A 25,000-nucleotide genomic window follows, 5' to 3' on the forward strand; every position below is an offset into this window, starting at 1 on the left:
GTAAATTGATTTAGTCTTGTTAAATCCTGAGCAGCATTTTTTTTTCAAATCTGATTTTTATCATTGTCTCCTTGGTTGCTTTGTTAACCCTTATTACTCAGCACAGGAACTCTCTAAGAACTGTGTTATTGGCCACAAGGAATTGCAAAAGTGGAGGAAACTGTTGAAGAGTCGCCCTTTTTGAGGAACCGAGATATCAAACGGAACAAAACATACGCATCTGTTAAGATTAGATAAAAGAAACGTGATCATCGTAATCTTTATTAAAAAAAATAAGCATGACGTAGTCTGGCACATCGCTGAATAAACTGGCAATCGCAAAATAAAATAAGCATGAAAATTAATGAGACTATACATTTTATTATTCTAAAAAAGGATCCAAGAAATAGTTTTCCAATAACAATTCAAAGACCTTAAAAAAAATTAAAGTGTCTTTTGCATAAAGGCAAACGGCTTAAAATGACCATTAAACACAGTAGAATAGCAAACACTTAAAGGGACAGTATACACTCATTTTCATATAACTGCATGTAATAGACACTACTATAAAGAATAAGATGCACAGATACTGATATAAAAATCCAGTATAAAACAGTTTAAAAAAACAGCTGTCAGTTTGGCTCTGTTGAAAAGGTAGCTGGAAAGCCCACTGCAAGTGGCAAATAAGACACCCCCCCTCCCCCTCTTTTGCATATGAAAAACAGAATTTATGCTTACCTGATAAATTACTTTCTCCAACGGTGTGTCCGGTCCACGGCGTCATCCATTACTTGTGGGAAATGTTCTCCCCCACAGGGAAAGGCAAGGACAGCACACAGCAAGAGCTGTCCATATAGCTCCCCCTCTGGCTCCGCCCCCCAGTCATTCGACCGACGGTTAGGAGAAAAAGGAGAAACTATAGGGTGCCGTGGTGACTGTAGTGTATAAAGAAAAAAAATTTCAACCTGATTAAAAAAACCAGGGCGGGCCGTGGACCGGACACACCGTTGGAGAAAGTAATTTATCAGGTAAGCATAAATTCTCCAACATAGGTGTGTTCGGTCCACGGCGTCATCCATTACTTGTGGGAACCAATACCAAAGCTTTAGGACACGGATGAAGGGAGGGAGCAAATCAGGTTACCTAAACAGGAGGCACCACGGCTTGCAAAACCTTTCTCCCAAAAACAGCCTCCGAAGAAGCAAAAATATCAAATTTGTAGAATTTGGCAAAAGTGTGCAGAGAAGACCAAGTCGCTGCCTTACATATCTGGTCAACAGAAGCCTCGTTCTTATAGGCCCATGTGGAAGCCACAGCCCTAGTAGAGTGAGCTGTGATACAGTCAGGAGGCTGCCGTCCGGCAGTCTCATAAGCCAAGCGGATAATGCTTTTCAGCCAGAAAGAGAGAGAGGTAGCAGTAGCTTTTTGACCTCTCCTCTTACCAGAGTAAACGACAAACAAGGATGAGGTTTGTCTAAAATCTTTCGTTGCTTCTAAATAGAACTTTAAAGCACGAACAACATCTAAATTGTGTAATAAACGTTCCTTCTTTGAAACTGGATTCGGACACAAAGAAGGAACAACTATTTCCTGGTTGATGTTCTCGTAGGAAACAACTTTTGGAAGAAAACCAGGCTTAGTACGCAAAACAACCTTATCTGAATGGAACACGAGATAGGGTGGATCACACTGCAAAGCAGATAATTCAGAAACTCTTCTAGCAGAAGAAATAGCAACCAAAAACAGAACTTTCCAAGACAGTAACTTAATATCTATGGAATGTAAAGGTTCAAACGGAACCCCTTGAAGAACTGAAAGAACTAAATTTAGACTCTAAGGAGGAGTCATGGGTCTGTAAACAGGCTTGATTCTAACTAAAGCCTGAACAAAAGCTTGTACATCTGGCAAAGCTGCCAGTCGTTTGTGCAACAAGACTGATAATGCAGAAATCTGTCCTTTTAGAGAACTAGCTGACAATCCTTTATCCAAACCTTCTTGGAGAAAGGAGAGAATCTTGGAATTTTAATCTTACTCCAGGAGAATCCTTTGGATTCACACCAACAGATATATTTTTTCCATATTTTATGGTAAATCCTTCTAGTCACAGGTTTTCTGGCTTGGACCAGAGTATCAATCACAGAATTTGAAAACCCACGCTTGGATAAAATCAAGCGTTCAATTTCCAAGCAGTCAGCTGCAGAGAAACTAGATTGGGATGTTCGAATGGACCTTGTACTAGAAGGTCCTGTCTCAAAGGTAGCTTCCATGGTGGAGCCGATGACATATTCACCAGGTCTGCATACTGTGGCCACGCAGGAGCTATCAGAATCACTGAGGCCTTCTCCTGTTTGATCCTGGCTATGAGCCTGGGGAGGAGAGGAAACGGTGGAAACACATATGCTAGGTTGAACGACCAAGGCGCCACTAATGCATCCACTAGAGTCGCCTTGGGATCCCTGGATCTGGACCCGTAGCAAGGAATCTTGAAATTCTGACGGGACGCCATTAGATCCATGTCTGGAATGCCCCATAATTGGGTTAACTGAACAAAGACCTCCGGATGAAGTTCCCACACCCGCGGATGGAAAGTCTGACGACTCAAATAGGCCGCCTCCCAGTTGTCTACTCCTGGGATGTGAATAGCAGATAGATGGCAGGAGTGATTCTCTGCCCATTGGATTATCTTGGTTACTTCCTTCATCGCTAGGGAACTCTTTGTTCCCCCCTGATGATTGATGTACGCAACAGTCGTTATGTTGTCCGACTGAAATCTTATGAACCTGGCTTCCGCTAGCTGAGGCCAAGCCAGGAGCGCATTGAATATAGCTCTTAGTTCCAAAATGTTTATCGGGAGAAGCGACTCTTCCCGCGACCATAGGCCCTGAGCTTTCAGAGAGTCCCAGACCGCGCCCCACCCCAAGAGGCTGGCGTCGGTCGTGGCGATGACGCACTCCGGTCTGCGGAAACTCATTCCCTGAGACAGGTGATCCTGGGTCAACCACCAGAGAAGTGAGTCCCTGGTTACCTGGTCTACTTGAATTTGGGGAGACAAGTCTGTATAGTCCCCATTCCACTGATTGAGCATGCACAGCTGTAATGGTCTTAGATGAATTCGAGCAAAAGGAACCACATCCATTGCTGCGACCATTAGTCCTATTACTTCCATGCATTGAGCTATGGAGGGTTGAGGAATAGAGAGAAGAACTCGACAAGCTTTTAGAAGCTTTGTCTTTCTGACGTCTGTGAGAAAGATCTTCATTTCCACAGAATCTATTATTGTTCCCAGAAAAGGAACCCTTGTGGACGGTGACAGTGAACTTTTTTCTATGTTCACGTTCCACCCGTGAGATCTGAGAAAAGCCAACACAATGTCTGTATGAGCCCTCGCTTTGGAAAGAGACTACGCTTGGATTAGGATGTCGTCTAGATAAGGTGCTACAGCGATGCCCCTCGGTCTTAGGACCGCTAGAAGGGACCCTAGCACCTTTGTGAAAATTCTGGGAGCGGTGGCTAAACCGAATGGAAGAGCCACAAACTGGTAATGTTTGTCCAGAAAGGCGAACCTCAGGAACTGATGAGGAGATTTGTGGATTGGGATATGCAGATACGCATCCTTCAGATCCATGGTAGTCAAAAATTGACCCTGCTGGATTGTTGGTAAGATTGTCCGAATGGTTTCCATCTTGAAGGATGGAACTCTGAGGAACTTGTTTAATATCTTTAAATCCAGAATTGGCCTGAAAGTTCCCTCTTTTTTGGGAACCACAAACAGGTTTGAGTAAAACCCGAGACCTTGTTCCCCGGAGGGGACTGGGTTTATCACTCCTATCTTTGATAGGTCTCTTACACAATGTAAGAATGCCTGTTTCTTTATCTGGTCTGAAGATAAGCGAGACAGGTGGAACCTTCCCTTTGGAGGAAGTCCCTTGAATTCTAACAGGTATCCCTTGGAAACTCTAGTGCCCAGGGATCCAGAACATCTCTTGCCCAAGCCCGAGCGAAGAGAGATAGTCTGCCCCCCTACCAGATCCGGTCCCGGATCGGGGGCTACCCCTTCATGCTATCTTGGTAGCAGCAGCAGGTTTCTTGGTTTGTTTACCCTTGTTCCAGCCTTGCATGGGCTTCCAAGCGGGTTTGGGCTGGGCCGCGTTACCTTCTTGTCTAGCGGCAGTGGAGTTATTAGCCAGTCCGTTCCTGAAATTGCGAAAGGAACGAAAAACAGAATTTATGTTTACCTGATAAATTTCTTTCTCCAACGGTGTGTCCGGTCCACGGCGTCATCCTTACTTGTGGGATATTCTCTTCCCCAACAGGAAATGGCAAAGAGCCCAGCAAAGCTGGTCACATGATCCCTCCCAGGCTCCGCCTACCCCAGTCATTCGACCGACGTTAAGGAGGAATATTTGCATAGGAGAAACCATATGGTACCGTGGTGACTGTAGTTAAAGAAAATAAAATATCAGACCTGATTAAAAAAACCAGGGCGGGCCGTGGACCGGACACACCGTTGGAGAAAGAAATTTATCAGGTAAACATAAATTCTTTTTTCTCCAACATAGGTGTGTCCGGTCCACGGCGTCATCCTTACTTGTGGGAACCAATACCAAAGCTTTAGGACACGGATGAAGGGAGGGAGCAAATCAGGTCACCTAAATGGAAGGCACCACGGCTTGCAAAACCTTTCTCCCAAAAATAGCCTCAGAAGAAGCAAAAGTATCAAACTTGTAAAATTTGGTAAAAGTGTGCAGTGAAGACCAAGTCGCTGCCCTACATATCTGATCAACAGAAGCCTCGTTCTTGAAAGCCCATGTGGAAGCCACAGCCCTAGTGGAATGAGCTGTGATTCTTTCGGGAGGCTGCCGTCCGGCAGTCTCGTAAGCCAATCTGATGATGCTTTTAATCCAAAAAGAGAGAGAGGTAGAAGTTGCTTTTTGACCTCTCCTTTTACCTGAATAAACAACAAACAAGGAAGATGTTTGTCTAAAATCCTTTGTAGCATCTAAATAGAATTTTAGAGCGCGAACAACATCCAAATTGTGCAACAAACGTTCCTTCTTTGAAACTGGCTTTGGACACAGAGAAGGTACGATAATCTCCTGGTTAATGTTTTTGTTAGAAACAACTTTTGGAAGAAAACCAGGTTTAGTACGTAAAACCACCTTATCTGCATGGAACACCAGATAAGGAGGAGAACACTGCAGAGCAGATAATTCTGAGACTCTTCTAGCAGAAGAAATCGCAACTAAAAACAAAACTTTCCAAGATAATAACTTAATATCAACGGAATGTAAGGGTTCAAACGGAACCCCCTGAAGAACTGAAAGAACTAAATTGAGACTCCAAGGAGGAGTCAAAGGTTTGTAAACAGGCTTGATTCTAACCAGAGCCTGAACAAAGGCTTGAACATCTGGCACAGCTGCCAGCTTTTTGTGAAGTAATACCGACAAGGCAGAAATCTGTCCCTTCAGGGAACTAGCAGATAATCCTTTGTCCAATCCTTCTTGAAGGAAGGATAGAATCCTAGGAATCTTAACCTTGTCCCAAGGGAATCCTTTAGATTCACACCAACAGATATATTTTTTCCAAATTTTGTGGTAAATCTTTCTAGTCACAGGCTTTCTGGCCTGAACAAGAGTATCGATAACAGAATCTGAGAATCCTCGCTTCGATAAAATCAAGCGTTCAATCTCCAAGCAGTCAGCTGGAGTGAAACCAGATTCGGATGTTCGAACGGACCCTGAACAAGAAGGTCTCGTCTCAAAGGTAGCTTCCAAGGTGGAGCCGATGACATATTCACCAGATCTGCATACCAAGTCCTGCGTGGCCACGCAGGAGCTATCAAGATCACCGACGCCCTCTCCTGCTTGATCCTGGCTATCAGCCTGGGGATGAGAGGAAATGGCGGGAACACATAAGCTAGTTTGAAGGTCCAAGGTGCTACTAGTGCATCCACTAGAGCCGCCTTGGGATCCCTGGATCTGGCCCCGTAGCAAGGAACTTTGAAGTTCTGACGAGAGGCCATCAGATCCATGTCTGGAATGCCCCACAGGTGAGTGACTTGGGCAAAGATTTCCGGATGGAGTTCCCACTCCCCCGGATGCAATGTCTGCCGACTCAGAAAATCCGCTTCCCAATTTTCCACTCCTGGGATGTGGATAGCAGACAGGTGGCAGGAGTGAGACTCCGCCCAAAGAATAATTTTGGTTACTTCTTCCATCGCTAGGGAACTTCTTGTTCCCCCCTGATGGTTGATGTACGCAACAGTCGTCATGTTGTCTGATTGAAACCGTATGAACCTGGTCCTCGCAAGCTGGGGCCAGGCCTGGAGAGCATTGAATATCGCTCTCAGTTCCAGAATATTTATCGGTAGAAGAGATTCTTCCCGAGACCAAAGACCCTGAGCTTTCAGGGATCCCCAGACCGCGCCCCAGCCTATCAGACTGGCGTCGGTCGTGACAATGACCCACTCTGGTCTGTGGAACATCATCCCTTGAGACAGATTGTCCAGGGACAGCCACCAACGGAGTGAGTCTCTGGTCCTCTGATTTACTTGTATCTTCGGAGACAAGTCTGTATAGTCCCCATTCCACTGACTGAGCATGCACAGTTGTAATGGTCTTAGATGAATGCGCGCAAAAGGAACTATGTCCATCGCCGCCACCATCAAACCGATCACTTCCATGCACTGAGCTATGGAAGGAAGAGGAACGGAATGAAGTATCCGACAAGAGTCCAGAAGCTTTGTTTTTCTGGCCTCTGTTAGAAAGATCCTCATTTCTAAGGAGTCTATAATTGTTCCCAAGAAGGGAACCCTTGTTGACGGGGATAGAGAACTCTTTTCCACGTTCACTTTCCAGCCGTGAGATCTGAGAAAGGCCAGGACAATGTCCGTGTGAGCCTTTGCTTGAGGAAGGGACGACGCTTGAATCAGAATGTCGTCCAGGTAAGGTACTACTGCAATGCCCCTTGGTCTTAGCACCGCTAGAAGGGACCCTAGTACCTTTGTGAAAATCCTTGGAGCAGTGGCTAATCCGAAAGGAAGCGCCACGAACTGGTAATGTTTGTCCAGGAATGCAAACCTTAGGAACCGATGATGTTCCTTGTGGATAGGAATATGTAGATACGCATCCTTTAAATCCACCGTGGTCACGAATGGTTTCCATCTTGAACGATGGGACCTTGAGAAATTTGTTTAAGATCTTGAGATCTAGGATTGGTCTGAACGTTCCCTCTTTTTTGGGAACTATGAACAGATTGGAGTAGAACCCCATCCCTTGTTCTCTTAATGGAACAGGATGAATCACTCCCATTTTTAACAGGTCTTCTACACAATGTAAGAACGCCTGTCTTTTTATGTGGTCTGAAGACAACTGCGACCTGTGGAACCTCCCCCTTGGGGGAAGTCCCTTGAATTCCAGAAGATAACCCTGGGAGACTATTTCTAGCGCCCAAGGATCCAGAACATCTCTTGCCCAAGCCTGAGCGAAGAGAGAGAGTCTGCCCCCCACCAGATCCGGTCCCGGATCGGGGGCCAATATTTCATGCTGTCTTGGTAGCAGTGGCAGGTTTCTTGGCCTGCTTTCCCTTGTTCCAGCCTTGCATTGGTCTCCAAGCTGGCTTGGCCTGAGAAGTATTACCCTCTTGCTTAGAGGACGTAGCACCTTGGGCTGGTCCGTTTTTACGAAAGGGACGAAAATTAGGTCTATTTTTTGCCTTGAAAGGCCGATCCTGAGGAAGGGCGTGGCCCTTACCCCCAGTGATATCAGAGATAATCTCTTTCAAGTCAGGACCAAACAACGTTTTCCCCTTGAAAGGAATGTTTAGTAGCTTGTTCTTGGAAGACGCATCAGCCGACCAAGATTTCAACCAAAGCGCTCTGCGCGCCACAATAGCAAACCCAGAGTTCTTAGCCGCTAACTTAGCCAATTGCAAAGAGGCGTCTAGAGTGAAAGAATTAGCCAATTTGAGAGCATTGATTCTGTCCATAATCTCCTCATAAGGAGGAGAGTCACTATCGAGCACCTTAAGCAGTTCATCAAACCAGAAATATGCGGCAGTAGTGACAGGGACAATGCATGAAATGGGTTGTAGAAGGTAACCCTGCTGAACAAACATCTTTTTAAGCAAACCTTCTAATTTTTTATCCATAGGATCTTTGAAAGCACAACTATCCTCTATTGGAATAGTGGTGCGTTTGTTTAAAGTAGAAACCGCTCCCTCGACCTTGGGGACTGACTGCCATAAGTCCTTTCTGGGGTCGACCATAGGAAACAATTTTTTAAATATGGGGGGAGGGACGAAAGGAATACCGGGCCTTTCCCATTCTTTATTAACAATGTCCGCCACCCGCTTGGGTATAGGAAAAGCTTCTGGGAGCCCCGGCACCTCTAGGAACTTGTCCATTTTACATAGTTTCTCTGGGATGACTAAATTTTCACAATCATCCAGAGTGGATAATACCTCCTTAAGCAAAATGCGGAGATGTTCCAATTTAAATTTAAATGTAATCACATCAGATTCAGCCTGCTGAGAAATGTTCCCCAAATCAGTAATTTCTCCTTCAGACAAAACCTCCCTGGCCCCCTCAGATTGGGTTAGGGGCCCTTCAGAGATATTAATATCAGCGTCGTCATGCTCTTCAGTAACTAAAACAGAGCAGCCACGCTTACGCTGACAAGGGTTCATTTTGGCTAAAATGTTTTTGACAGAATTATCCATTACAGCCGTTAATTGTTGCATAGTAAGGAGTATTGGCGCGCTAGATGTACTAGGGGCCTCCTGAGTGGGCAAGACTCGTGTAGACGAAGGAGGGAATGATGCAGTACCATGCTTACTCCCCTCACTTGAGGAATCATCTTGGGCATCATTGTCATTATCACATAAATCACATTTATTTAAATGAATAGGAATTCTGGCTTCCCCACATTCAGAACACAGTCTATCTGGTAGTTCAGACATGTTAAACAGGCATAAACTTGATCAGAAAGTACAAAAAACGTTTTAAAATAAAACCGTTACTGTCACTTTAAATTTTAAACTGAACACACTTTATTACTGCAATTGCGAAAAAACATGAAGGAATTGTTCAAAATTCACCAAATTTTCACCACAGCGTCTTAAAGCCTTGAAAATATTGCACACCAATTTTGGAAGCTTTAACCCTTAAAATAACGGAACCGGAGCCGTTTTAAGCTTTAAACCCCTTTACAGTCCCTGGTATCTGCTTTGCTGAGACCCAACCAAACCCAAAGGGGAATACGATACCAAATGACGCCTTCAGAAGTCTTTATAAGTATCAGAGCTCCTCTCACATGCGACTGCATGCCATGCCTCTCAAAAACAAGTGCGCAACACCGGCGCGAAAATGAGACTCTGCCTATGCTTGGGGAAAGCCCCTAAAGAATAAGGTGTCTAAAACAGTGCCTGCCGATATTATTATATCAAAATACCCAGATAAAATGATTCCTCAAGGCTAAATATGTGTTAATAATCAATCGATTTAGCCCAGAAAAAGTCTACAGTTTAAATAAGCCCTTGTGAAGCCCTTATTTACAATCGTAATAAACATGGCTTACCGGATCCCATAGGGAAAATGACAGCTTCCAGCATTACATCGTCTTGTTAGAATGTGTCATACCTCAAGCAGCAAGAGACTGCAAACTGTTCCCCCAACTGAAGTTAATTGCTCTCAACAGTCCTGTGTGGAACAGCCATGGATTTTAGTTACGGTTGCTAAAATCATTTTCCTCATACAAACAGAATTCTTCATCTCTTTTCTGTTTCTGAGTAAATAGTACGTACCAGCACTATTTGAAAATAACAAACTCTTGATTGAATAATGAAAAACTACAGTTAAACACTAAAAAACTCTAAGCCATCTCCGTGGAGATGTTGCCTGTACAACGGCAAAGAGAATGACTGGGGTAGGCGGAGCCTGGGAGGGATCATGTGACCAGCTTTGCTGGGCTCTTTGCCATTTCCTGTTGGGGAAGAGAATATCCCACAAGTAAGGATGACGCCGTGGACCGGACACACCTATGTTGGAGAAATTAGACTTGTTCTTAGCCTTAAAAGGCCTATCCTGTGGGAGGGCATGGCCCTTACCCCCAGTGATGTCTGAAATATTTTCCTTCAATTCCGGCCCAAAAAGGGTCTTACCCTTGAAAGGAATATTCAGTAACTTAGTCTTGGACGACACGTCTGCCGACCAGGATTTTAGCCAAAGCGCCCTCCGCGCTACTATAGCAAAACCTGAGTTTTTCGCCGCCAATTTCGTTATTTGAAAGGCAGCATCCAATATAAAGGAATTAGCTAACTTTAATGCGTGAATTCTGTCCATGACTTCTTCATAGGAAGTCTCTTTCTGGAGCGACCTTTCTAGTTCTTTCGAACCAAAAGGACGCAGCTGAAGTGCGCTCTATAGGAATAGTTGTGCGCTTCGCTAGTGTTGAAACAGCTCCCTCAACCTTCGGGACCGTTTGCCATGCGTCCCTTCTAGGATCTACTATGGGAAACATTTTCTTAAATATAGGAGGTGGGGCAAAGGGTACACCTGGCTTCTCCCACTCCTTTTCCATCATGTTCGCTACCCTCTTAGGTATTGGAAAAGCGTTGTCCTGCACTGGGACCTCTAAAAATTTGTCCAATTTGCACAACTTCTCTGGTACTACCATGGAATCACAGTCATCCAGAGTAGCTAATACCTCCTTAAGCAAAGCGTGGAGATGTTCTAGCTTAAACTTAAATGCCACTAGATCAGGTTCTGCCTGTTGAGAAATTTTTCCTGAGTCTGAAATTTCACCCTCAGACAGCCCTTCCCTCACAGCCAATTCCGATTGATGTGAGGGTAAAATAGATAAGGCATCGTCAGCGTCTGATTGTTCATCCTTTTTATCTGTATTTAAAACTGAACAATCACGCTTTCTCTGAAAAACTGGCAGTTTGGATAAAAGATTTGCTATAGAATTATCCACTACTGCTGATAATTGTTGCATAGAAATAAGCACTGGCGCGCTAGGTGTCGCCTGCGCGGGCAAAGCTGGTGTAGACACAGAAGGAGAGGATGTAGAGCTATCCCCACTACCTTCATTAGATAAATCATCTTGGGCAACATTATGAAAAATAACAGAGCTGTCCTGATTTTGTTTGGACGCTATGGCGCAATTATCACAAACACTCGAAGGGGGAACCACATTTGTCTCTATACACACAGAACATAGGTTATCTGATGGAACAGACATGTTAAACAGATTTAGGCAGGCAAACAATGCAATAAAAACGATTTTAAACAAAAACGTTACTGTCTCTTTAAATAATAAAATGACACATTAATTTCTGAATGTTCAAAAAAACTATGAAGGCAATATCCGATTTTTCTGAAATTTGGACCCCAGTAGAAGAATAAACTACAACTAACACCACAAACTCCTCGCCATCCCCGTGGTAGATGCTACTTGTTCAGAGCGGCAAGGAGAATGACTGGGGGGCGGAGCCAGAGGGGGAGCTATATGGACAGCTCTTGCTGTGTGCTCTCCTTGCCTTTCCCTGTGGGGGAGAACATTTCCCACAAGTAATGGATGACGCCGTGGACCGGACACACCAATGTTGGAGAAAGACCCTTTACACAAAAAGGAGCAAGCTGGAGAAGGTAGCTGACGGTATTCTCATAAAACTTTGGGGCTTGGTTAGGAGTCTGAAAATCAGAGCAATGTTATTTAAAAATAAGCAAAACTATACATTTATTTAAAAAAAAAAAACTTTATGGGCTATATAAATAGGTCTACAAAACATTTATGCAAAGAAAAAATGAGTGAATAATGTGCCTTTAAGTCTGAATTTCAAATGAGTAGTTTTGTTTTTTTATATAAATTTCAAAGATAATTCAATTCTCTTTCCCAGTACATCATGTGAGCCATCAGCCAATTAAAAATGCATTTACGTATATATACTGTTAACTCCTGCATGTGCAATATAATACCCGCCACAAGTCGAAGGCCAAAAACACAAGAACTTAAAATCCCTCCCACCCCCATCTCTCCTTAGCATGGGTACTTGCAGAAATTTTTCTAGCTGGTTGCAAACTAAAATCAAAAGGAAGATTATCTAAAACCTGCTTTTTCAGTAGCCAAGCAATGAGAGCCTTGCTGGTGGGCTGCAACCAAACATGCCCCCACTGCGCGTTCTGACAGGCCTGTCAATCCACACATAAGGAATACCAGGCAGGCCTGAAAGTATCTCTCTCTCTAATCGAGGTACAACCCGCCACCCCCACACCGTAAGATTTTTTTTCTGTAGTGTACAGGATCCCCATCCGTCCCTTCTCCTCCGCTGGCTGCCTCCCGCCTTTCTCCTTTACACTCACTGCGCTTACTAAGTACCAACTGAGGATCATTGCAAAGAGTGATACAGACAGTAACTCTCTGTAACAAGAGCATGATTAGTGCTTCCTTACCATATGAAGGCAGATGCCTTTTACCACCTAGTTGCGGCTCCCACTGGAACCTCAACATGCGCATCTGTACTGGACATAAATACTACTTCAAAACAGTACGCTGCACAAAGTACTGTGTGAAGAAGTACAAGGGGATAAAGGGACATTACACTCCAAATTTAAATCCCCACTATAGCCCTCAATTTTTCAATCAGCCAGTGGACAAGGTTCCCTCTAGATTCAGCGACAGCAAGGCAGCGTTTGCAGCCTGCATTATCACTGTACAAGTTATTTCTGTAGCTCCTTCCCCTTATTGTGATCAAACTACTGAGTAAAACCAGTGCTTGTCAATCATCTCAGTGTCCCTTTAGCATAGAGCACTGGTTTTAAAAACGGTCCTCAGGCCTCCCCAACAGGCCAGATTCTGAGGAAATCTAAACTGGAACACAGGTGAAAAAAATCAGCAGATTAGTAAACATGGTTATTAACCTGCTCTCATCCAAGGTAATCCTGAAAATCTGTCCTGCTACGGAGGCCTGAGGACAGGTTTGAAAACTAATGTAATAGAGGGAGGTGGATCCAAAAGGTAAAATGCAACTACAACACTGTATGCAAAAGGTGAGAAGATAGAAGAAAGTGGTAGATAAAAATCCTAAAGCATAGGCACACAAGTGTTTTTATGTATGGAAGGCTGGTAACTAATGAATGTATTGTATGTTGGCTACATTACATTATGAACACATAAATGCAAGGAGATTCCATCTCAAAATAACCGATTATAATGGCAATTTAAATCAGTTACTATAAAATAGATTAATAAACTTATTTTGTAAAGTTTAGTAGTATATACATTTAAGAATAAAACTACACATGCTTAAAAAGGACAGTAAAGTCATAATTAGACGTTCATGATGTAGACAGAGCATATACTTATAAAAAACTTTCTAATTTACTTCTATTTAATTTGCTTCCTTCTCTTGCTATCCTTTGCTGAAAGGTTTATCTAGGTAAGCTCAGGAGCAGCAAAGAACCTAGGTTCTAGCTGCAGATTGGTGGCTCCCTATATATACACACACCGATTGTCAATGGCTCATGCATGTGTTCAGCTAGAAACCAGTAGTGTATTGCTGCTCCTTAAACAAAAGAAACCAAGAGAATGAAAAAAAATTGATAATTGAAGTAAACTGGAAAGTTGTCTAAAATTGTATGTTCTACCTAAACTATGAAAGAAAAAAATTGGGTTTCATGTCCCTTTAAAGGACCAGTCAACACTGTAGATTTGCATAATCAACAATGGTATAACTAGACAATGCAATAGCACTTAGTCTGAACTTCAAATTCATAGTACATTTTTGTTAAATAAATTGAAGTTATGTCTATTTCCACTCCCCCTGTACCATGTGACAGCCATCAGCCAATCACAAATGCATATACGTATATATGCTGTGAATTCTTGCACATGCTCAGTAGGAGTTGGTGACTCAAAAAGTGTAAATATAAAAATAATGTGCACATTTTGTTTATGAAAGTAAATTGGAAAGTTGTTTAAAAACAGAATTTATGTTTACCTGATAAATTACTTTCTCCAACGGTGTGTCCGGTCCACGGCGTCATCCTTACTTGTGGGATATTCTCTTCCCCAACAGGAAATGGCAAAGAGCCCAGCAAAGCTGGTCACATGATCCCTCCTAGGCTCCGCCTACCCCAGTCATTCGACCGACGTTAAGGAGGAATATTTGCATAGGAGAAACCATATGGTACCGTGGTGACTGTAGTTAAGAAAATAAATTATCAGACCTGATTAAAAAAAAAAACCAGGGCGGGCCGTGGACCGGACACACCGTTGGAGAAAGTAATTTATCAGGTAAACATAAATTCTGTTTTCTCCAACATAGGTGTGTCCGGTCCACGGCGTCATCCTTACTTGTGGGAACCAATACCAAAGCTTTAGGACACGGATGAAGGGAGGGAGCAAATCAGGTCACCTAAATGGAAGGCACCACGGCTTGCAAAACCTTTCTCCCAAAAATAGCCTCAGAAGAAGCAAAAGTATCAAACTTGTAAAATTTGGTAAAAGTGTGCAGTGAAGACCAAGTCGCTGCCCTACATATCTGATCAACAGAAGCCTCGTTCTTGAAGGCCCATGTGGAAGCCACAGCCCTAGTGGAATGAGCTGTGATTCTTTCGGGAGGCTGCCGTCCGGCAGTCTCGTAAGCCAATCTGATGATGCTTTTAATCCAAAAAGAAAGAGAGGTAGAAGTTGCTTTTTGACCTCTCCTTTTACCAGAATAAACAACAAACAAGGAAGATGTTTGTCTAAAATCCTTTGTAGCATCTAAATAGAATTTTAGAGCGCGAACAACATCCAAATTGTGCAACAATCGTTCCTTCTTTGAAACTGGTTTCGGACACAGAGAAGGTACGATAATCTCCTGGTTAATGTTTTTGTTAGAAACAACTTTTGGAAGAAAACCAGGTTTAGTACGTAAAACCACCTTATCTGCATGGAACACCAGATAAGGAGGAGAACACTGCAGAGCAGATAATTCTGAAACTCTTCTAGCAGAAGAAATTGCAAATAAAAACAAAACTTTCCAAGATAATAACTTAATATCAACGGAATGTAAGGGTTCAAACGGAACCCCCTGAAGAACTGAAAGAACCAAATTGAGACTCCAAGGAGGAGTCAAAGGTTTGTAAACAGGCTTAATTCTAACCAGAGCCTGAACAAAGGCTTGAACATCTGGCACAGCTGCCAGCTTTTTGTGAAGTAACACAGACAAGGCAGAAATCTGTCCCTTCAGGGAACTTGCAGATAATCCTTTTTCCAATCCTTCTTGAAGGAAGGATAGAATCCTAGGAATCTTAACCTTGTCCCAAGGGAATCCTTTAGATTCACACCAACAGATATATTTTTTCCAAATTTTGTGGTAAATCTTTCTAGTTACAGGCTTTCTGGCCTGAACAAGAGTATCGATAACAGAATCTGAGAACCCTCGCTTTGATAAGATCAAGCGTTCAATCTCCAAGCAGTCAGCTGGAGTGAAACCAGATTCGGATGTTCGAACGGACCCTGAACAAGAAGGTCTCGTCTCAAAGGTAGCTTCCAAGGTGGAGCCGATGACATATTCACCAGATCTGCATACCAAGTCCTGCGTGGCCACGCAGGAGCTATCAAGATCACCGACGCCCTCTCCTGATTGATCCTGGCTACCAGCCTGGGGATGAGAGGAAACGGCGGGAACACATAAGCTAGTTTGAAGGTCCAAGGTGCTACTAGTGCATCCACTAGAGCCGCCTTGGGATCCCTGGATCTGGACCCGTAGCAAGGAACTTTGAAGTTCTGACGAGAGGCCATCAGATCCATGTCTGGAATGCCCCACAGCTGAGTGACTTGGGCAAAGATTTCCGGATGGAGTTCCCACTCCCCCGGATGCAATGTCTGACGACTCAGAAAATCCGCTTCCCAATTTTCCACTCCTGGGATGTGGATAGCAGACAGGTGGCAGGAGTGAGACTCCGCCCATAGAATGATTTTGGTCACTTCTTCCATCGCTAGGGAACTCCTTGTTCCCCCCTGATGGTTGATGTACGCAACAGTTGTCATGTTGTCTGATTGAAACCGTATGAACTTGGCCCTCGCTAGCTGAGGCCAAGCCTTGAGAGCATTGAATATCGCTCTCAGTTCCAGAATATTTATCGGTAGAAGAGATTCTTCCCGAGACCAAAGACCCTGAGCTTTCAGGGATCCCCAGACCGCGCCCCAGCCCATCAGACTGGCGTCGGTCGTGACAATGACCCACTCTGGTCTGCGGAATGTCATCCCTTGTGACAGGTTGTCCAGGGACAGCCACCAACGGAGTGAGTCTCTGGTCCTCTGATTTACTTGTATCTTCGGAGACAAGTCTGTATAGTCCCCATTCCACTGACTGAGCATGCACAGTTGTAATGGTCTTAGATGAATGCGCGCAAAAGGAACTATGTCCATTGCCGCTACCATCAACCCGATCACTTCCATGCACTGAGCTATGGAAGGAAGAGGAACGGAATGAAGTATCCGACAAGAGTCTAGAAGTTTTGTTTTTCTGGCCTCTGTCAGGAAAATCCTCATTTCTAAGGAGTCTATTATTGTTCCCAAGAAGGGAACCCTTGTTGACGGAGATAGAGAACTCTTTTCCACGTTCACTTTCCATCCGTGAGATCTGAGAAAGGCCAGGACAATGTCCGTGTGAGCCTTTGCTTGAGGAAGGGACGACGCTTGAATCAGAATGTCGTCCAAGTAAGGTACTACAGCAATGCCCCTTGGTCTTAGCACAGCTAGAAGGGACCCTAGTACCTTTGTGAAAATCCTTGGAGCAGTGGCTAATCCGAAAGGAAGCGCCACGAACTGGTAATGTTTGTCCAGGAATGCGAACCTTAGGAACCGATGATGTTCCTTGTGGATAGGAATATGTAGATACGCATCCTTTAAATCCACCGTGGTCATGAATTGACCTTCCTGGATGGAAGGAAGAATAGTTTGAATGGTTTCCATCTTGAACGATGGAACCTTGAGAAACTTGTTTAAGATCTTGAGATCTAAGATTGGTCTGAACGTTCCCTCTTTTTTGGGAACTATGAACAGATTGGAGTAGAACCCCATCCCTTGTTCTCTTAATGGAACAGGATGAATCACTCCCATTTTTAACAGGTCTTCTACACAATGTAAGAATGCCTGTCTTATTATGTGGTCTGAAGACAACTGAGACCTGTGGAACCTCCCCCTTGGGGGAAGTCCCTTGAATTTCAGAAGATAACCTTGGGAGACTTTTTCTAGCGCCCAAGGATCCAGAACATCTCTTGCCCAAGCCTGAGCGAAGAGAGAGAGTCTGCCCCCCACCAGATCCGGTCCCGGATCGGGGGCCAACATTTCATGCTGTCTTGGTAGCAGTGGCAGGTTTCTTGGCCTGCTTTCCCTTGTTCCAGCCTTGCATTGGTCTCCAAGCTGGCTTGGCTTGAGAAGTATTACCCTCTTGCTTAGAGGACGTAGTACTTTGGGTTGGTCCGTTTCTACGAAAGGGACGAAAATTAGGTTTATTTTTTGCCTTGAAAGGCCGATCCTGAGGAAGGGCGTGGCCCTTACCCCCAGTGATATCAGAGATAATCTCTTTCAAGTCAGGGCCAAACAGCGTTTTCCCCTTGAAAGGAATGTTAAGTAGCTTGTTCTTGGAAGACGCATCAGCCGACCAAGATTTCAACCAAAGCGCTCTGCGCGCCACAATAGCAAACCCTGAATTCTTAGCCGCTAACCTAGCCAATTGCAAAGTGGCGTCTAGGGTGAAAGAATTAGCCAATTTGAGAGCATTGATTCTGTCCATAATCTCCTCATAAGGAGGAGAATCACTATCGACCGCCTTTATCAGCTCATCGAACCAGAAACATGCGGCTGTAGCGACAGGGACAACGCATGAAATTGGTTGTAGAAGGTAACCCTGCTGAACAAACATTTTCTTAAGCAAACCTTCTAATTTTTTATCCATAGGATCTTTGAAAGCACAACTATCCTCTATGGGTATAGTGGTGCGTTTGTTTAAAGTGGAAACCGCTCCCTCGACCTTGGGGACTGTCTGCCATAAGTCCTTTCTGGGGTCGACCATAGGAAACAATTTTTTAAATATGGGGGGAGGGACGAAAGGAATACCGGGCCTTTCCCATTCTTTATTAACAATGTCCGCCACCCGCTTGGGTATAGGAAAAGCTTCTGGGAGCACCGGCACCTCTAGGAACTTGTCCATTTTACATAGTTTCTCTGGGATGACCAACTTGTCACAATCATCCAGAGTGGATAATACCTCCTTAAGCAGAATGCGGAGATGTTCCAACTTAAATTTAAATGCAATCACATCAGGTTCAGCTTGTTGAGAAATGTTCCCTGAATCAGTAATTTCTCCCTCAGACAAAACCTCCCTGGCCCCATCAGACTGAGTTAGGGGCCCTTCAGAAATATTAATATCAGCGTCGTCATGCTCTTCAGTATCTAAAACAGAGCAGTCGCGCTTACGCTGATAAGTGTTCATTTTGGCTAAAATGTTTTTGACAGAATTATCCATTACATCCGTTAATTGTTGCATAGTAAGGAGTATTGGCGCGCTAGATGTACTAGGGGCCTCCTGAGTGGGCAAGACTCGTGTAGACGAAGGAGGGAATGATGCAGTACCATGCTTACTCCCCTCACTTGAGGAATCATCTTGGGCATCATTGTCATTGTCACATAAATCACATTTATTTAAATGAATAGGAATTCTGGCTTCCCCACATTCAGAACACAGTCTATCTGGTAGTTCAGACATGTTAAACAGGCATAAACTTGATAACAAGTACAAAAAACGTTTTAAAATAAAACCGTTACTGTCACTTTAAATTTTAAACTGAACACACTTTATTACTGCAAATGTGAAAAAACATGAAGGAATTGTTCAAAATTCACCAAATTTTCACCACAGTGTCTTAAAGCCTTAAAAGTATTGCACACCAAATTTGGAAGCTTTAACCCTTAAAATAACGGAACCGGAGCCGTTTTGAACTTTAACCCCTTTACAGTCCCTGGTATCTGCTTTGCTGAGACCCAACCAAGCCCCAAGGGGAATACGATACCAAATGACGCCTTCAGAAAGTCTTTTCTAAGTATCAGAGCTCCTCTCACATGCGACTGCATGCCATGCCTCTCAAAAACAAGTGCGCAACACCGGCGCGAAAATGAGGCTCTGCCTATGCTTTGGGAAAGCCCCTAAAGAATAAGGTGTCTAAAACAGTGCCTGCCGATATTATTATATCAAAATACCCAGATAAAATGATTCCTCAAGGCTAAATATGTGTTAATAATCAATCGATTTAGCCCAAAAAAAGTCTACAGTCTTAATAAGCCCTTTTTGAAGCCCTTATTTACAATCGTAATAAACATGGCTTACCGGATCCCAGAGGGAAAATGACAGCTTCCAGCATTACATCGTCTTGTTAGAATGTGTCATACCTCAAGCAGCAAGAGACTGCTCACTGTTCCCCCAACTGAAGTTAATTGCTCTCAACAGTCCTGTGTGGAACAGCCATGGATTTTAGTGACGGTTGCTAAAATCATTTTCCTCATACAAACAGAAATCTTCATCTCTTTTCTGTTTCTGAGTAAATAGTACATACCAGCACTATTTCAAAATAACAAACTCTTGATTGAATAATAAAAACTACAGTTAAACACTAAAAAACTCTAAGCCATCTCCGTGGAGATGTTGCCTGTACAACGGCAAAGAGAATGACTGGGGTAGGCGGAGCCTAGGAGGGATCATGTGACCAGCTTTGCTGGGCTCTTTGCCATTTCCTGTTGGGGAAGAGAATATCCCACAAGTAAGGATGACGCCGTGGACCGGACACACCTATGTTGGAGAAATTGCATGCTGTATCTGAATCATGAATATTTAATTTTGACTTGAGTGTCCCTTTAAGTATCTAATGAGAAGTGTGGAACTGTTTTTCCAGCAACAAAATACAAATTTTCTGTTTTCTGCTCAGTGGTGCTAAGGGCCACAAAAAACTTTTAGGATGGACAGATGTGACCCCCGGCCTAAAGCAATTCTATAATGCTTGCATATACATAATACATTTCCAATAGCCATGTTCCACAGTGGCATACTACAATATAGTAATATATTTGCATGATAAGGGTTTGTGTTTAGCAAACGCATGCATTACCTTCATCGAAATCTGCATCATCTTCTGTGTGTTGTGGGAAAGGGAAGCAGTTTGTGATCTCAAGGCGGTCATCGACCACTAGACCCAGCAGCACACCCTGCACGACTTCGCTCCCATGTCCTTCCTCTTGATAATGTTTAATGATCTTCAGCACCACCTGCAGATAAAAACAGAATTTATGTTTACCTGATAAATTTCTTTCTCCAACGGTGTGTCCGGTCCACGGCGTCATCCTTACTTGTGGGAATATTCTCTTCCCCAACAGGAAATGGCAAAGAGCCCAGCAAAGCTGGTCACATGATCCCTCCTAGGCTCCGCCTACCCCAGTCATTCGACCGACGTTAAGGAGGAATATTTGCATAGGAGAAACCATATGGTACCGTGGTGACTGTAGTTAAAGAAAATAAAATATCAGACCTGATTAAAAAAACCAGGGCGGGCCGTGGACCGGACACACCGTTGGAGAAAGAAATTTATCAGGTAAACATAAATTCTGTTTTCTCCAACATAGGTGTGTCCGGTCCACGGCGTCATCCTTACTTGTGGGAACCAATACCAAAGCTTTAGGACACGGATGAAGGGAGGGAGCAAATCAGGTCACCTAAATGGAAGGCACCACGGCTTGCAAAACCTTTCTCCCAAAAATAGCCTCAGAAGAAGCAAAAGTATCAAACTTGTAAAATTTGGTAAAAGTGTGCAGTGAAGACCAAGTCGCTGCCCTACATATCTGATCAACAGAAGCCTCGTTCTTGAAGGCCCATGTGGAAGCCACAGCCCTAGTGGAATGAGCTGTGATTCTTTCGGGAGGCTGCCGTCCGGCAGTCTCGTAAGCCAATCTGATGATGCTTTTAATCCAAAAAGAGAGAGAGGTAGAAGTTGCTTTTTGACCTCTCCTTTTACCTGAATAAACAACAAACAAGGAAGATGTTTGTCTAAAATCCTTTGTAGCATCTAAATAGAATTTTAGAGCGCGAACAACATCCAAATTGTGCAACAAACGTTCCTTCTTTGAAACTGGTTTTGGACACAGAGAAGGTACGATAATCTCCTGGTTAATGTTTTTGTTAGAAACAACTTTTGGAAGAAAACCAGGTTTAGTACGTAAAACCACCTTATCTGCATGGAACACCAGATAAGGAGGAGAACACTGCAGAGCAGATAATTCTGAGACTCTTCTAGCAGAAGAAATCGCAACTAAAAACAAAACTTTCCAAGATAATAACTTAATATCAACGGAATGTAAGGGTTCAAACGGAACCCCCTGAAGAACTGAAAGAACTAAATTGAGACTCCAAGGAGGAGTCAAAGGTTTGTAAACAGGCTTGATTCTAACCAGAGCCTGAACAAAGGCTTGAACATCTGGCACAGCTGCCAGCTTTTTGTGAAGTAATACCGACAAGGCAGAAATCTGTCCCTTCAGGGAACTTGCAGATAATCCTTTTTCCAATCCTTCTTGAAGGAAGGATAGAATCCTAGGAATCTTAACCTTGTCCCAAGGGAATCCTTTAGATTCACACCAACAGATATATTTTTTCCAAATTTTGTGGTAAATCTTTCTAGTCACAGGCTTTCTGGCCTGAACAAGAGTATCGATAACAGAATCTGAGAATCCTCGCTTCGATAAAATCAAGCGTTCAATCTCCAAGCAGTCAGCTGGAGTGAAACCAGATTCGGATGTTCGAACGGACCCTGAACAAGAAGGTCTCGTCTCAAAGGTAGCTTCCAAGGTGGAGCCGATGACATATTCACCAGATCTGCATACCAAGTCCTGCGTGGCCACGCAGGAGCTATCAAGATCACCGACGCCCTCTCCTGCTTGATCCTGGCTATCAGCCTGGGGATGAGAGGAAATGGCGGGAACACATAAGCTAGTTTGAAGGTCCAAGGTGCTACTAGTGCATCCACTAGAGCCGCCTTGGGATCCCTGGATCTGGCCCCGTAGCAAGGAACTTTGAAGTTCTGACGAGAGGCCATCAGATCCATGTCTGGAATGCCCCACAGGTGAGTGACTTGGGCAAAGATTTCCGGATGGAGTTCCCACTCCCCCGGATGCAATGTCTGCCGACTCAGAAAATCCGCTTCCCAATTTTCCACTCCTGGGATGTGGATAGCAGACAGGTGGCAGGAGTGAGACTCCGCCCAAAGAATAATTTTGGTTACTTCTTCCATCGCTAGGGAACTCCTTGTTCCCCCCTGATGGTTGATGTACGCAACAGTCGTCATGTTGTCTGATTGAAACCGTATGAACCTGGTCCTCGCAAGCTGGGGCCAGGCCTGGAGAGCATTGAATATCGCTCTCAGTTCCAGAATATTTATCGGTAGAAGAGATTCTTCCCGAGATCAAAGACCCTGAGCTTTCAGGGATCCCCAGACCGCGCCCCAGCCTATCAGACTGGCGTCGGTCGTGACAATGACCCACTCTGGTCTGTGGAACATCATCCCTTGAGACAGATTGTCCAGGGACAGCCACCAACGGAGTGAGTCTCTGGTCCTCTGATTTACTTGTATCTTCGGAGACAAGTCTGTATAGTCCCCATTCCACTGACTGAGCATGCACAGTTGTAATGGTCTTAGATGAATGCGCGCAAAAGGAACTATGTCCATCGCCGCCACCATCAACCCGATCACTTCCATGCACTGAGCTATGGAAGGAAGAGGAACGGAATGAAGTATCCGACAAGAGTCCAGAAGCTTTGTTTTTCTGGCCTCTGTTAGAAAGATCCTCATTTCTAAGGAGTCTATAATTGTTCCCAAGAAGGGAACCCTTGTTGACGGGGATAGAGAACTCTTTTCCACGTTCACTTTCCAGCCGTGAGATCTGAGAAAGGCCAGGACAATGTCCGTGTGAGCCTTTGCTTGAGGAAGGGACGACGCTTGAATCAGAATGTCGTCCAGGTAAGGTACTACTGCAATGCCCCTTGGTCTTAGCACCGCTAGAAGGGACCCTAGTACCTTTGTGAAAATCCTTGGAGCAGTGGCTAATCCGAAAGGAAGCGCCACGAACTGGTAATGTTTGTCCAGGAATGCAAACCTTAGGAACCGATGATGTTCCTTGTGGATAGGAATATGTAGATACGCATCCTTTAAATCCACCGTGGTCATGAATTGACCTTCCTGGATGGAAGGAAGGATAGTTCGAATGGTTTCCATCTTGAACGATGGGACCTTGAGAAATTTGTTTAAGATCTTGAGATCTAGGATTGGTCTGAACGTTCCCTCTTTTTTGGGAACTATGAACAGATTGGAGTAGAACCCCATCCCTTGTTCTCTTAATGGAACAGGATGAATCACTCCCATTTTTAACAGGTCTTCTACACAATGTAAGAACGCCTGTCTTTTTATGTGGTCTGAAGACAACTGCGACCTGTGGAACCTCCCCCTTGGGGGAAGTCCCTTGAATTCCAGAAGATAACCCTGGGAGACTATTTCTAGCGCCCAAGGATCCAGAACATCTCTTGCCCAAGCCTGAGCGAAGAGAGAGAGTCTGCCCCCCACCAGATCCGGTCCCGGATCGGGGGCCAATATTTCATGCTGTCTTGGTAGCAGTGGCAGGTTTCTTGGCCTGCTTTCCCTTGTTCCAGCCTTGCATTGGTCTCCAAGCTGGCTTGGCCTGAGAAGTATTACCCTCTTGCTTAGAGGACGTAGCACCTTGGGCTGGTCCGTTTTTACGAAAGGGACGAAAATTAGGTCTATTTTTTGCCTTGAAAGGCCGATCCTGAGGAAGGGCGTGGCCCTTACCCCCAGTGATATCAGAGATAATCTCTTTCAAGTCAGGACCAAACAACGTTTTCCCCTTGAAAGGAATGTTTAGTAGCTTGTTCTTGGAAGACGCATCAGCCGACCAAGATTTCAACCAAAGCGCTCTGCGCGCCACAATAGCAAACCCAGAGTTCTTAGCCGCTAACTTAGCCAATTGCAAAGAGGCGTCTAGAGTGAAAGAATTAGCCAATTTGAGAGCATTGATTCTGTCCATAATCTCCTCATAAGGAGGAGAGTCACTATCGAGCACCTTAAGCAGTTCATCAAACCAGAAATATGCGGCAGTAGTGACAGGGACAATGCATGAAATGGGTTGTAGAAGGTAACCCTGCTGAACAAACATCTTTTTAAGCAAACCTTCTAATTTTTTATCCATAGGATCTTTGAAAGCACAACTATCCTCTATGGGAATAGTGGTGCGTTTGTTTAAAGTAGAAACCGCTCCCTCGACCTTGGGGACTGACTGCCATAAGTCCTTTCTGGGGTCGACCATAGGAAACAATTTTTTAAATATGGGGGGAGGGACGAAAGGAATACCGGGCCTTTCCCATTCTTTATTAACAATGTCCGCCACCCGCTTGGGTATAGGAAAAGCTTCTGGGAGCCCCGGCACCTCTAGGAACTTGTCCATTTTACATAGTTTCTCTGGGATGACTAAATTTTCACAATCATCCAGAGTGGATAATACCTCCTTAAGCAAAATGCGGAGATGTTCCAATTTAAATTTAAATGTAATCACATCAGATTCAGCCTGCTGAGAAATGTTCCCTAAATCAGTAATTTCTCCCTCAGACAAAACCTCCCTGGCCCCCTCAGATTGGGTTAGGGGCCCTTCAGAGATATTAATATCAGCGTCGTCATGCTCTTCAGTAACTAAAACAGAGCAGCCACGCTTACGCTGACAAGGGTTCATTTTGGCTAAAATGTTTTTGACAGAATTATCCATTACAGCCGTTAATTGTTGCATAGTAAGGAGTATTGGCGCGCTAGAAGTCTATCTGGTAGTTCAGACATGTTAAACAGGCATAAACTTGATCAGAAAGTACAAAAAACGTTTTAAAATAAAACCGTTACTGTCACTTTAAATTTTAAACTGAACACACTTTATTA

At 44.1% G+C, this 25,000-nt stretch overlaps 1 protein-coding gene across 1 annotated transcript in view; it reads right to left on the reverse strand.

The window, feature by feature from the left end:
- EIF3H (eukaryotic translation initiation factor 3 subunit H) overlaps window positions 1-25,000 on the reverse strand; it is a 521,148-nt gene that overhangs the window by 356,802 nt on the left and 139,346 nt on the right. Inside the window, exon 2 of the mRNA XM_053715305.1 lies at window positions 20,132-20,288. Within this exon, the coding sequence (XP_053571280.1) occupies window positions 20,132-20,288 (157 nt within the window). The remainder of the gene's footprint in view (window positions 1-20,131; window positions 20,289-25,000) is intronic.

This window comes from Bombina bombina, chromosome 5 (genome assembly GCF_027579735.1).
Source record: "Bombina bombina isolate aBomBom1 chromosome 5, aBomBom1.pri, whole genome shotgun sequence".
NCBI lineage: Eukaryota > Metazoa > Chordata > Amphibia > Anura > Bombinatoridae > Bombina > Bombina bombina.